The sequence below is a fragment of the Cervus canadensis genome, chromosome 17, assembly GCF_019320065.1.
Source record: "Cervus canadensis isolate Bull #8, Minnesota chromosome 17, ASM1932006v1, whole genome shotgun sequence".
Taxonomy (NCBI): Eukaryota; Metazoa; Chordata; class Mammalia; order Artiodactyla; family Cervidae; genus Cervus; species Cervus canadensis.
Window position 1 is genome coordinate 46,658,431 of NC_057402.1, and position 14,689 is coordinate 46,673,119.

Here is a 14,689-nt window from a genome sequence, read left to right on the forward strand (position 1 = left end):
TTCCTGGGAGGATGGGTAGAAGAAAAAATGAAGTAAAATGGCTTTAAGCACCTCTGCCAAATTTGGTTGCCCTTCACCTGGTGGAAATGGCCTATTGTTTGGCCTACCCTCCCTCTTTCTTTTGGGCCCATTTTCATTCCTTGGCACAGAGTTTGTCTTTGATATGTTCAATTCAAATACAAGCTTTTAAATGTTTCCCATCTTCTGCAGTTTGATTGGTGGCTCTGACTACAAACTGATTTATCGGCATTATGCTACCCTTTACTTTGTATTTTGTGTGGATTCCTCAGAGAGTGAACTTGGGATCTTGGACCTCATCCAGGTATGTGTAGCACATAATGATAGTAGCCACTTCAGAGAGTTTGGTATGGATTTTTAGTAGCTAAAAATCTGTAGTAGCTAAAAATTTTTGATCTGTATGTAGATCCTTTAGTCAGTCCTTTATTGATACTGGTAAACATTGCTGCATGTCCACCAGGTGGTGCTATGAGAAAGCTCCTTAGCAACCCTCAACCATTCTTAGCGCTTTTAGGTTCTTTGCTTCTCCAGCTCTCTCACTGCCCTTGGTTTTCTTATGAGTCTGACACCAATTCCTATATGTATACTTCCCCCACCCCGCACCTGAAGCAGGTAACTCAGTTCTCCATGGACACTCACCAGGGGTCCCACAAATTTACTCAATTCTGACACTTATCTCCCTGAAGGTGGATACCGATGTCAGGTCCGGGTTGTCTGTCACCTGTGCATTTGACTGACAGCCTGTAGATTGAATATGCCCAAGATTGCCTCCCCACATGATTTCCTCCTCAGGTTCAGTTAATTTGCTAGAGTGGCTCACAGAACTTTATAGAGAAACATTTTACTCTCTACTAGCTTACTGTGAAAGGATATAACTTAGGAACAGTCAGATGGAAGAGATGCATAGTACAAGGTAGGGGAAAAGGGCATGGAGCTTCTGTGCCCTCTCCTGGCACGCCACTCTCCTCAAATCTCCATGTTTACTCACCTAGAAGCTCTCTGAAACCTGTCCCTTTTGGTTTTATGGAGGCCTCTTTACATAGACATGATTGATTGAGTCATTGCCCATTGGTGATTGATTGAGTCTGCATCCCCTCTCCCCTCCCAGAGATCAGTAAGTGGGACTCAAAGTTTCCAGTCATACAGTTGGTTCCCATGGCAACCAGCCCCCATTCTTTGGTGCTTTCCAAAAGTTAACCTTATTAGCAGAACAAGACAACCCTGTCACTTTGGAAATTCCAAGGTTTTTAGGAGCCAGCAACAAGGATGGATACCAAATACTTGTCATTATAAATTATACTATCATGTCATGTTTTGAAATTTTTTTTCAAGTATCAAACTAAATGATATTTTAAAATACATACTTTATATTTTCACTTGTAATTCTAGCCTGAAACAAAGGAACTTGATATTTTGTCTACTATGTACAGTCTTGACATAGGTAAACATGATATTTTAGGCTTTTTGAAATTTAGAAATGGCTTACAGATTTGTTTTCGTTACTTTCATAGAAATTGAGGTATGTGGGACCCTGTACTCGGAACCATTAATTAGGACAATTCCATTATTTGGTATATTATATTCTAGATAGACTTTGTGTGACTTCAACAAGTCACTTAAGTTGAAAGCACTCAAAAAGAGCTTGTGTAAAACCTAATAACACCAATTATAGAAAACTCTAGCTATAAAATATAAACTTTACTTATTTACAACTGTATTTTGTTTTGTTAAGAAAAAATTAAAGAAGCTAAATTTAATAAACTTTAGGATAAAGAAATGGAAATTTTGAGTGTGTATTTTTATTTTACATATACTATTCTCTTCCAAAAAGTTATATTCTTGGATATAGCAACTTTTCATTTTATTTATATATTTTACCCATTCACATCGAGAAAATGATTTAGTATTAGTTTAAAATTTTCGTATATCATATTCACTTATCATATATAGAAGTATAAATAAATACTGGAAACAGCCAAAAAGACTCATCTCTGTGGTAATTTTAAATGCTTTCTTAACACCCGAGTCAGATTGGATATTGAGAGTCAATGTGGTATAATGGAAAGAGCTCAAGATCTAGAATCAGAAAACCTGGGTTTGAGTCATGGATCCACCATCTGATATTGAAATCTTAGGTTGTGAAAATGGAAACAGACTTGCAGAGAATGGTTGTCTCTGCAAGTGGATGGTTGTCAGGGAAGGACGATAGGGGGAGGGCAGCACAGGTAGAGAGGACTAAGAGTGCAGACCTCTGGATGTAAAACAGATGAGCCGGGGATATAATATACAACTTAAGGAATATGACCCATAATATTTCAATAACTGTGTTTGGAAACAGATGGTTACTAGTCTTAATTGTGTTGATTGTATCATAATATATGCAAAAGTCAAATCACTATGTAGTATATCGGAAGCTAACATCATATTATATGTCAACTATATTTTAACTAAAAAAATCTAAAATACTATGTCATAGAATTCAATTGTGACAATGTATTAAGTATTTTACACTATAGAATGCTATAGGAATGTGCATGTAACAAATGTATTAGAAAATAAATGAAATATAGTGATAATAGATTTTTTAAATTGAGCTCCAGTTTTTGGAGGAGATGTAATTCAGATATCTATTTAACAAGACAGAGAAATGTAACTTTTTAATATTATGGACATTTATTAAATACTTAGGGTGTATTAGATTTGGGAAGATAGATAAATAAAAGGTGAAAATAATAGGAAGTAAGAGGTTTGATCTTTTAAAAGACAATAAAATCAATAGTTATCCTAATAAAAAGAGAATAAAAGTCAGAAAAAGTAACCATCAAAATGTTTTTAGAGGTTGAAATACATAGTTATAATGCCAATGTATTTGAAATAACTGACTCCAAAAAATAAATATCCAAAGTAGGTCCACAGAAAGACCTTGAATCCAATATCCTAATGAAATAAGAAAGGTTAAATGAAAAACTGACTCCCTAATAGACTCAGTAGATTTTTTTTTAAATGTTAAAGTACAAGAAAGCCTCTATTATGTAAGTTATTTTTTAAACTCAGACTAAAAAAAATCGTACTGCTTATTTTATGGAGTAGATTGGTTATGATCCAAAAGCCTCTCAAAAAGAAAATATTAATCAGATATTATGTATTACTATTAGACAGAATCATTAAATAAAATCTTAGCCGGTTATTTGTTGAAGCAAGGAGTCATGAGACCTGTCTCTTGTTTTGGATTCTCCCATTAACAAGCAGTATGATCTTAAATCACTCATGTTTTGTTGGTGTAAGGGTTTTTGTTTGATGTTTTGGCTTTGTGTGTATGAGCAGTTGTTTTGATTTATAAGTAAGATGTTCTTTTCTAACTAAATTTTTTTCTCTCTGGAATACTGCATACTAAAAGAATTATCCATTATACCTTAATAGTCTTTATTCCAAGGATACAAGTCAGTTTAACAATGAAATATTCTTGTGTGTGTGCTTAGTCGCTCAGTCATGTCCAACTCTTTGTGACCCCATGGACTGTAGCCCGCCAAGCTCCTCTGTCCATGGGGATTCTCCAGGCAAGAATACTGGAGTGGGTTGCCATTTCTTCCTCCAAGGGATCTTCCCACCCCAGAAATCGAACCCAGGTCTCCTGCATTGCAGGTGAACTCTTCACCATCTGAGCCACATCTCTGTTACAGCAATAAGAAAGATAGTAGAAACTAATGTAATTTCATCCAGTAGATGCTCAGAGAAATAATTACCCAAATTATTTTTCTGAAGTACTCTTAAATTGAAATAGGAAGTATTTTTACTTGGTTATGTAGTGCATGTTTATTCAGTTTTTATTGTTGAAGAAATAATACACTTATGTGGCTCAAAATTCAAAAGGTATACCAAGAGTATATAGTGAAAACATCTTTCTTCTCCTCTCCCCCAGTCACCCAGAAACAGCCAATTTTAGTTTTAAAACCAAGAGCCAGAGTTTTCTCAGGGGAGAAATTATAGGCATTTATCAAAAGGGTGTCTCTTAACGTTCACTCTAATTTGAGCAAACATTTGTAATGAGTGATTAGAAAAGAAATGAATAAATAACATAGTTAAGGAGGAGAGAGGTAAGTTATCACTGTAAGATGGCCTGATATTGTACCTAGAAAACCTTAAAAAAAGAAAAAAGTGAGCGGAGATTGTAGTAGGTAATGAATGATACGAGCAAAATGGCAGAATATGAGACCAGTTTATCAAAATTGAATTTCCTCTTATGAAAGCAGCTAGAAAATTCGTAATTAAAATTTCACTTACAGTAGTGACAAAGGATATTTAATGTTTGGAAATTAGCTTAGTATGGAATACTTGACATTGAGTCCAATAAAACTGAAAAATCCTAAAGGAAGAACATAAAGGAATTCTTGAAGTAAGTAGAGCTACAAGTGTTCTCCTTACTGGGAAGAGAATAAAGAGAGCAAAGATGACAGTAGTGATCAATAGGTGAAATGGGAAACCGAGTGTAAATCCAGGAGATCTTGTTGAACTTGGTGAAGAGAAAGTTTATCAGGAAAAATGAATGGCCAAGAAATGCAGAAATATGTTTTGAGAAGAAAAGGGCAGTGATGAGTGATTGGCTTTACTAGGCTTCAGAATATGTAATGGTTGCAGATGAAATTCTTATCCACCTGGAAAATCCAAAACAATTGGAAAACAACTATCAGTAGAATTCAGGGACTGGATACAGGTTTAATGTATGAAAATTAGTAGCTTTCCCTTAGCAATAATAACTTAGAAAACATAAAATTTAAAAGGGTCCCACTCATGATAGCAAAAATTTCCTTCAGGTACCTAGGGATAAATGTAAAAATGTAAGATCTATATGGAGAAAACTTTGAAATTCTGCTGAAAATATGATAAAAGAGCAAAATAAATTAAAGCATACCCTTTGCCTTTGAGAAAATGATTAAATTATACATATACATACATAAGTTACTTTTAAAATGTCAGTGCAGTTGACCGTTGAATAACACAGGGGCCGGGATGCTGACTCTCCATGCTGTTAAAAATCTGCATGTAACTTACGGTGGACCCTTCTGTATACCCAGTTCCTCTGTATACACAGTTCTTCTATGTACACATTTCCTCTATGTCCATGGTTCCTCATCTTTGGATTCAATCAGCTAGAGATTGTGTAGTACTACAGTGCTTACTATTGAAAAAAATCTGAGCGTAAGTGGACCCACACTGTTCAAACCTGTGTTGCCCAAGGGTCACCTGTACTTCCAGTTTATAAATTACTAAAACCCAGTCAGAATCCCAATAAGACTACTGTTGTTTTTAAGTAATTTTTATTGTGAAACTTGTATATATAACAAATATGGAAAACATGACTATATAGTTTGAAGAATACCAATTTAAAGAAGAAACTCACCCAGATTAAGAAACAGTACGTTGCTAGGGCCTTAAATCTCCTATATGTCCCTCCTCAATTCTATCCTTCTCATTCACTTTTTCAGAATTTTAAGTTGATCATTGCTTTGCTTCTCTGTATAGTTTTATCATGTGATATGTATTCCCTAAGTGATACTTTGCTAGTTTGGAAAAACTTGAGTGTAAGTAGCAGTGTAAGGAAAGGTTAATTTGCCACCTTTTATGTAGATTCAGGGGCTGGCAAAACTAAATTGATGGTAAGAGTTAGGATGGTGGTTACCTTTGGAGAGGGGGCTTCTAGGGAGCTCTAATGGCTGCATTTCAGAATCAGGATGGCGTTTACATGGTATGTTCATTCTGAACTCATTAAGCTGTACCCTTATCATTTGTATACTTTTCTGTTTTAAGTCTTATATTTAAAGGTAAACTAAAATTGTTAAGCATGTTAATTAAGTTGATTCATGGAAAAGTATTTTAAAGTTAACGTTCATTGAAATTAGCTGGACAGCTGTTAACACCATCATAATGAAAAAATTTTTTTGCATGTGTAAGTGGCGGCTTGGGGAAAGGACATAAGTAGTTATTTTTTTATTCTTTTGTATATTAATAAACTAGCATCTTATAAAAGGGGAAAGAAAGCTACATGTCTCTGCTGGTTGTGTTTAAACTGAAAACAAGGTGGTCCTGTCCTCAGTTGCCCCCTTCAGATTGGGATAAGTAGGGTGATCAGCTGGGAGGTTTGGAGTGCATTGGGGTTTTTTGTTGGTTTTTGAGATTTATCATAAGGCAAATAGTATCTTGACTGCCCCCTTTACTTTCTCATGTGACATTTTATGAAGATAGGAATTGTGTATCTATTTCTACTTGTTTCCTAGGTTTTCGTGGAGACTCTGGACAAGTGTTTCGAAAATGTTTGTGAATTGGATTTGATCTTCCATATGGATAAGGTACTACTCTCCCAAGCCAGGGTCATGGGAAGCTAAGAACTTTGACCATCTCTAACCATCTGTACACTTGCATGTTCTTTCATTTTTTTTTTTTAACTTTGGAGATAGTCTTAGAACTTGTTTTATTTAATAACTTAAGTTTATAGTTTTGGGAGTACTTTGCTAAGATTTGTTACCAGTTTTAACACACACAGGATTATTACTGGGCCTATATTATGGTTCATTTTTCATAGACAGACTTGTTGGTTTAGGGCAGTGATGGCTACCAGGCCAATGGTGAGATAAATAGGTTTATGTTGATTTTGAAATGAGTTTCCTAAGTATAGTCCAGTCACAGTGAAGCTTTGAAATAAACACGGCATGGAGTTGTTTTGGGTTTTTTCTTTGGCTACTCCGCAGGGCATCTTAGTTCCCCGACCAGGGGTCAAACCCATGCTCCCTATGCTGGAAGCACAGTCTTAACCACCAGAATGCCAGGGAAGCCCCCACACAAGGGTTTTTGACTTAGTGAAATTTACATTTTTCCTAAAGAGTAATATAGTGACTGAGACATCAGTAACATATTTTGAGGTCAGGTCATTGATATTCTGTAGCCTGCCAGGCAGAATTGAAGTGGGCCAAAGTACATGTCTGCAGTTACGAGTTGCTAGCATCTAACAGTGACATGGCTAACATCCTCATGTGCAAAATTATATGTGGGACATAGCCAGCAAGGGGATAGATAGGGGCTTCTTTTATCCAGCTCAGCACACGCTGTACCCAGTGCTGTTCACTGGTGGAGGTGGGTACATCTTAGGTTTGCTTGGCTCTGGTCTTTCTCTCACCGATTATCATTTCTATGATCCATGGCCCTTGGAGGGAGATAAAGATGTTTAGGAGACTATTCCTCATTGCTAAGCCATGATACTTTATTAATCTGTTTTCATCATGACAAGGCAGGTTATTTTTAGATCCATCATTGCCATCTTGAGGACTTTGACATCTCAGAATCTTCAGTTTCAGTTAACTTTCCCAGGGTTTTCCTGGGGCACTTCCTGGGCCAGTGCAGTGGGTGTGGGAATGGAGTAACGTTTTCTCTCTCAGCATCTGGCTTGGCTGCGGGCTCCCTGAGCAGCCTGGTACAGGAGAATCACAGAACCCCATTCCTTTTGGATTAATAGGTACTTGACTTGGGGCTCCCTGATAGCCTCACAAGGCTTCCGGGGCTCACCAGTTCTTTTGAGGTGGTCAGTCTCTCTTTTCATATGAAAGGATCTTAGAAACTTCAGAGACCTCTTACCCCTCCTCTTTGCAGCTAATAAGAGTTGTTGTAGACCAGGGCTTCCCCGGTAGCTCAGCTGGTAAAGAATCCGCCTGCAATGCAGGTGACCACAGTTCGAATCCTGGGTTGGGAAGATCGCCTGGAGAAGTGAACGGCTACCCACTCCAGTATTCTTGCCTGGAGAATTCCATGGACAGAGGAGCCTGGCAGGCCCCAGTCCATGGGGTTACAGAGTCAGACACGACTAAGTGACTTTCACTGTCAGTTGCTAAAGATGCTGCTATCTGGTAATTATTGTCAAGGAGAGGCATATCAATGTCAAATGTCAAATCCATTTTCCTTCTGTACCAGTGGGGAAAAAGGTTAAGATTAAAGAGACTTGAGAATATAGAGGGAATGGAGGAATGCCTTCCATAGGCCTTATTGTTACTATTATTTTAAAGCAATTTAAAAAAAAAAAATGTGAAATAAGGTGTTACCTTTGGGTTACCACCTGGTTTCAAAGGGGATTCCTTTTCAGTTGTCACCTGTTGCTTACCAAGCCAGATCCACATCTCAGATCATGATTTAAGGGATAGATTTTACCAGGGAAAGGAAATTCTCAAGCAGTAGAAGAAGAGGCACTGGTCTTCCATCCTCCCGTTGTCCCCATGGGGAGGGCCTGTCTCTGCTAGAGTGGTGTCCCCCACCTCCCTCCCATACCCTCCCCCTTCCCCATAATGCCCTCTCTTTTTATCAGGCAGCTAAGGGAGCAAACTTACTAGTGAGATACACAAACTGCCTGGATACTAGACAATCTGTGTTTGGGTGCCAGTTTTCTGTAGAAGCTGTCTCAGAATGCCAGCTGCCTAACACCTGAAAACTCGGGGGCCTATGGGATGATATACCTGGAGGAGGCAGTTGAGGGTCCTGTGGGAAGTTGAGCTTGGGTCCTTTGCATTTTAGTTTACAATTTAGGGTCAGTTTTTAAGTTACACATGTGCTCATGCACACACATACACGCCTGTTGGAATTTTGATTGGAATTGCATTGAATCTATAAAACATTGAGGAGAATTTACTTTTTATAATATCATTTTATCCATGTTATGGTATATCTGTTTCTTTAGGTCTTTGAGGTTTCTCTGAACTGTTACAGTTTTTCCCATAGAGATTTTACATATCTTTTATTAAATTTGTTCTTAGATACCTGTTTTTTTATGTACTGATGTTTTAAATATTCATTTTTTCCTTTATTGCTACTATCATCATATAGAAGTCACTTTATTTCTGCATGTTGATGTTCAGTTCAGAATTATGTTAGACACTTATTAATTCTGATATTTTATCTGTAAACATTTTGCTCATTTCTTTTCAATCCTGTACATTTCATGTCTTTTTCTTGCTCTACTCTACTGACTAGGAGCTCCAATGTCAGGTTGAATAGAAGTGGTGATAGTGCTCATCTCATTTTGATCCTGATTTAAAAGGGAAGCCCTCTTCTTGTCAGTATTTGCTGTATATATAGTATTTGAAGTATAGTAAACTTGGAGGTAAATGTTCTTTATTAAGTTAAAGGGAATGTCTTCTCTTTTTAGTGGCTAAGAATTTTTAGTCATGAAAAGTTGTTGAAATATATCGAGAGCTCTTTCTCCATCTCCCGTGGGAATCACTTTTTTTTTTCTGATTATTCTAATATTGTTTTTTAATTATTTGTGAGGATACCTGCTAAAGCAGTAAAGTAATCTCAGTCCCATCTATTTTATTGCACATGACTTTTGCAGGAAATAAAAGGCCATAAAAATGTTGTTCTTTCTCATATGTCTTATCTTCAGATGAGTTCTATACAGTGTTTTGCTGTGGCTGCACATTTCTTTTAAAGGTTGTAAAACTGTTTTATTTTTAGTTGCTCTATGACATCAGGAAATTGCTATCCATATCTCCTAAGGTTTTTGAAAAGTGATGATCCAAGGAACCCGAATCTCACTCTACTCGCCGTATAATGTCAGCAGGTATCTTCCAACAGGTGGCTTTCTTTCAGTGGGATTTCAAGCTCACCTTTGCCCTCAATGTAGAGCAGCTGCTAATCCAGGCATATCTTCTGTTGATAGAAGAAAATGGTCTTTTTTACTCAGATAGGTAAAGGATCTATCATAAGACAATAAGAATGTCACCTCTAAAGCCATCCTTCTTAATTGAAAGTCTCTCCACCTCAAGTCAGGATTCCCCTCAGATGGTGTTACACTGTGCATTGGGTCATCACGGGTAGCTGCCCCATTCCCCTATGCAGTGGTGGCTGGAGCAGGAGGCCTGTGTAAGGACCAGAAATGGCTGAATTCCTACTGTCCTGGCAGTTGTTTTTTTTTTCTTCCTAATCTTGAGATTTCTTTCTCAGCTTCTAAGTTATTTTTGTAAATGTCCTGTTTTTATTACTGCAGCTCTCTTCACCTCTTTTCTCACCCTTTCTTCCTGTATTAAAGAAAGTTTAATCCATTCCATTTCTAGAACTAAGTTCTCTTCCTGTCCCTAATATGCATCATAAATCTCACTTCTTCAGCTCACCTCTGAGATGTCTTTATTTGCTCTTTTTTCTGTAACTACAAATTTCCCCAGCTTGCCCCAATCTCTTACAGAATACAGCTCTCCCATGCTTTTGCTGCTCCTTTTAACTGTCATTTCATTTCCATCATTTCATTTAAGGTAAACTTCTTCAGTGAGTGAGTGATTTATACCCAGTCTTGCATTTCTACTTTATCTGTTCTTTTTCTGGAGCCTATAGCCTGGTTTTCACTTGTACCCCAAATTCACTGATTATTTCCTAATTGCATTTGCCAGTCATCACCTTTAATGTTTCTGCAGCATTTGATGCTGTTGATCATTCCATCGAGCACTGCCTTAATCCTTTTCCTGCCTTAGTTTCTGTCACATAGAACTCTCCTGGTTTTTCTCTTACTCTCTTCCCACCTTCTACCAGTAAATTATGATGTCAGTCCTCTCTCCCTTTACTCTTTTCCCTCTCATGCTTCTCTCTTAGGTCCCAGTTGCTCAGACATTTATTTCTCATTTCATTCTAGTGTGTTGTTTCTTCTTGCCACTTCTTATCCGGAGCCAGGTTCAACGTGCATCTCCTGAAAACTGTTTCTTCTTAGCTTCCCTTTTTGGGTGGCAGTACCAGCATTCTGTGTCATGTACATGCAAAGCGTTTCCTTCTTCTTCTGTGCCCCCAGCAGCCAGTCAATCCCTAAAACCTGTGCTTCTTTCCATAGAGTCCTTCTTATATCTTGTTCTTAGATTCACCAATTATTAACATTTGTCACACTTGCATTTGTATTAATCTCTCTATATGTATATCTACTTTTTTTTCCTGAACCATTTGAGAGTTAGTTGCAGACATTATAACTTTTCAACCCAAAGTACTTCAGCACACATCTCTTAAGGACAAGGACAGCATGTTATGTAATACATTGTGCATAATTCTCTAACATACTTAATTATAGCATAATTAATTATTAACCACAACATAATTAGCTCTCAGGAAATTTAACATTAATAAATACTGTTATCCAATATATAGTTTATGTTTAATTTTCCACATCTGTCCCAGTAATGTCCTTTATATGTATGTATATTTTATGATCCTAGTTTCAGTTATGAGTCAAGCACTGTCTTTAGTTATGGTAGCTCTTGATTTCAGTTGTGTCTGTCAGATTTTCTAACCTTATTTTCTCTTGTTGTTGGTCCTACACACTGGAATTAGATTCATTTTCTTTCTTTTCTTTTTTTCCTTAGATGTTTTTAGTTCATTTATTTTTATTTATTCATTCATTTATTTTTTGTGCCATGTGGGGTCTTAGTTCCCTAAGGAGGGATTGAACCAGTGCCCCCTGCAGTGGAAAGCATGGAGTCATAACCACTGGACTGACAGGAAGTCCCCTAGATTCATTTTCCAAACCCTCTAAATGAGCTCCCTTGATCACAAACCTGTTTTGGTCCCCCATTATCAAGGTTTGACACCGTGGCCGGGCATGCAAGGCTCTCCACAATTTGTCCCTGTTCTATCTTGTCCTCACTTACCATTACTTCTAGCCAGATGCCTTCTGCTCTAGCCAGACTGAATCAGTCTTCATCTCTTTGTAATTCCTGCTCCAGAGCCTCTGCCTGAATTGCCTTTCAACATCTTAAACAACTGAATCCAGCTTGTCTTCTAAGCTCAGCTCAAGTCCTACCGCCCTAAAGATTGTCCTGGTTACCCTGGCCTGTTGTCTCTGTGAACAATATGTAGTGCTATTTCTGATTTGTGTACCTTAGTTTATGTAAGTTTGTATGTTTTTCCTTCTTCATTAGACTGTTTTTTTCTTTGTGTTTGCCCTTTTCTCCCACACTGGATCTAGCGTGGCCCCTTTCACTGTGGGAGGTGTTCCAGGTGTGTGTCAATAAAGAGTTCTCATGCCTTAGCCTCACAGATTTCTTCATGACTTAAAGTGCTGCAGGTTGGAGTCGAGTTTGTTTTCATAGCCTCTGGCACAGTCCCCAGCTCTCTAGACTGTGCCATTTGGAGCTCCCCTTGCCTGGGGCAGTTGGTTCCCTTCTGCTTTCAGAAATCCCACCAAGTACATCCTGGCTGAAGTGGGAATTGGCGTTGATCTTGGTGAATTGAGTTTTGTTCAAAGAAAGTCATGTGAGTAGCCTCACATTCTGTTCTACTGGTGTCTCAGCAGCAAAGCTGGAACTCAGCTGTGCTTTCAGTTTTGGTCATCAGAGTCATGATTTAGTGGCTGTGTCAAGGTAGTGCATCTGGTTTTTATAGATTTCAGTTTGCAGTGGGCTGTCTCAGGAGATTTGGAACATATGTTTTGGGGCAGGTCTGAACCTAAGAAATCTTATAGTATAGAATTTAAAATCTCTGCTAAGTATAGGCTGCTGAAATGGGAAAATGCTGATGGCTCAAAATTGAAATGAACTGTTGAGCCTTAAGATGAAAGGATTGTAGATAGTAATAATGCATGGTCCTCCTGAAATGTCCCTTCTGAGAACAGAGGCTGTGATAAGAAAGCTCATTAATGCCCTCTACACCAGTGACGTTTGAGGAGATATCCTGATTTCTATCTCAAAAACTGGAGGAAGAGTAAAGGACACACGTTTTGTGTGGTTTCAGTGAGGAAGGAGGGCCTGTTTGGGCCCAAAAGGACAAGACATTCTGTTTGAGTTTCAGTTCTTACTAAAGGTGGTAGTTGGCGTATCTGGCTACCTGTGTTTCTCTTTCTGAATGGTCCCAAGAGAGTGGAGGGGAGCTGAGGCCTGCCTTTTGTCCCATTGCATCCTGGGCCCTTCTGTACTGATGCTTGAGAGAGAATTTTATGGCAGAATATTTTTCAGAGGCTATTATCTCATTCCATCAGGACAGCTCAGAGATTAGCAATAATGATTTCTTAAATTTCTAACATTGCTGTATTTGGTTTAAAAAAAAAAGGAAAGAAAAGCTCAGACTACACTTAACACTGGCCACAGTACACACTATCACCTTGCTTAGTTGACCTTTGCCCTGCCTCAGCGTGCAGTGTCATTGATTCCCACTTGAAATTGCAGAGAACCCTTTTGGTTTGTTTAATTGTTCCTTATTGCCGGTTAAGGGCATTAGGATGACAGTGTACACAAAACAGCCAAATTTGACCTTTAGAGCTATCTGTTTGTATCCAGCCTTTTCAGTAAAACCAGTGTTTGACAAGACTGTAGTTAGAGCAGAGCGTATTACCGATGATGTTACTTGGTTGTGTTGCAGATAAAACAAATTGCATATCCCTTTGATAGCTAATGTGTAGGTGCCCTAGAAGTCTGGAACAGAGATTTAGTTGTGTTTTTCTTGCTGTTATCCTTTAGGATACACAAGAGGATTGGCCTGCTCTGGGATAAAAAACAGAATTTCTTGATCCCTAGTTGAGAACCCTTTTTCAGACTTGATGTTTGTATCAGTCTAGATAGACTTGGTCATGTGTGCTGTGTGTGCTGTTTCTTCAGTTGTGTTCAACTCTGTGTGACCCCATGGACTGTAGCCCTCCAGGCTCCTCTGCCCATGGGATTCTTCAGGCAAGGATACTGGAGTGGGTTACCATTTCCTTCTCCAGGGGATCTTCCCGACCCAGGGATTGAACCCATGTCTCCTGGAGCTCCTGCGTTGCAGGTGACTTCTTTGCTGCTGAGCCACTGACTTCAAATTTTCAATAGCTTATAGCAGAAAGGTTCACTTCTCACTCATGCTGTGTGGCCATTGTAGTGTCTTTGCCACTGTAGTTACCCCGGGGTCCAGGCTGATGGAAATCTTCGTCAACATGTACTTCCACCTGGGCACTTGATGTGTTGGCTCTTAAAGTGGCATATCCATCACATTCACATTTCATCGGCCAAAGGCAAGTCACACGGCCATGCTTAGAAACCTGGGGAAGTGCAGTCCTACCCGTGTGCCCAAGATGCGGGAGAACCTGAAATAGTTTTGAATATACTAATGACTACTACAGGGTTTTTTGTTGTTGTTGTCTTTATTTTCTTAGAGGAAAAATAAATCTGACATTTGCTTCGGTATCACTTTATAAATGAAAACTTAGAAATTTTTAGTATCAGAAAAATAGAAGAACACACCTGTAAGAAGGAAACATGATTGACTCTTAGTAAAAGGCATCTAGTGTAGCCGCTTTTCACTTTATCTAGTGAAATACTTGGTATTTGTCTCTTCTATAGTTCTCAAATGAATTTCAGGTGACTTACCAAATTAAAATTCCCTAATAGAATAAATTGCTTCCATATCTACAAATACTATAAGATATGATATGTAAAAATTTACTGAATTTGTTGATTTCTGTTTCCAAAACCAGAATTTCAGGAGGCCAAATGGTAGGAACAAAGGTTAAAGGTATGGCAGGGGATAAGGAGGCATGGGAACATTGGGGGTGAAGGCCACTGGGACTGGGAACTTTGCATAAACTCCAGCTAGTCAGAGGGTCTGCCAGCAGAGGCATTAGTGGTGTTTTGATGCAGTGCAATTTCTCACTGAATTGCTGATATTCTTTGACCCCCCTCTGCTGAATGCCAGTGGG

The 14,689-nt window shown here is 38.3% G+C and overlaps 1 protein-coding gene across 1 annotated transcript in view; it reads left to right on the plus strand.

The window, feature by feature from the left end:
• AP3S2 (adaptor related protein complex 3 subunit sigma 2) overlaps positions 1–14,689 on the plus strand; it is a 41,971-nt gene that overhangs the window by 5,575 nt on the left and 21,707 nt on the right. Inside the window, exons 3-4 of the mRNA XM_043489475.1 lie at positions 211–322; positions 6,291–6,362. Of these exons, the coding sequence (XP_043345410.1) occupies positions 211–322; positions 6,291–6,362 (184 nt within the window). The remainder of the gene's footprint in view (positions 1–210; positions 323–6,290; positions 6,363–14,689) is intronic.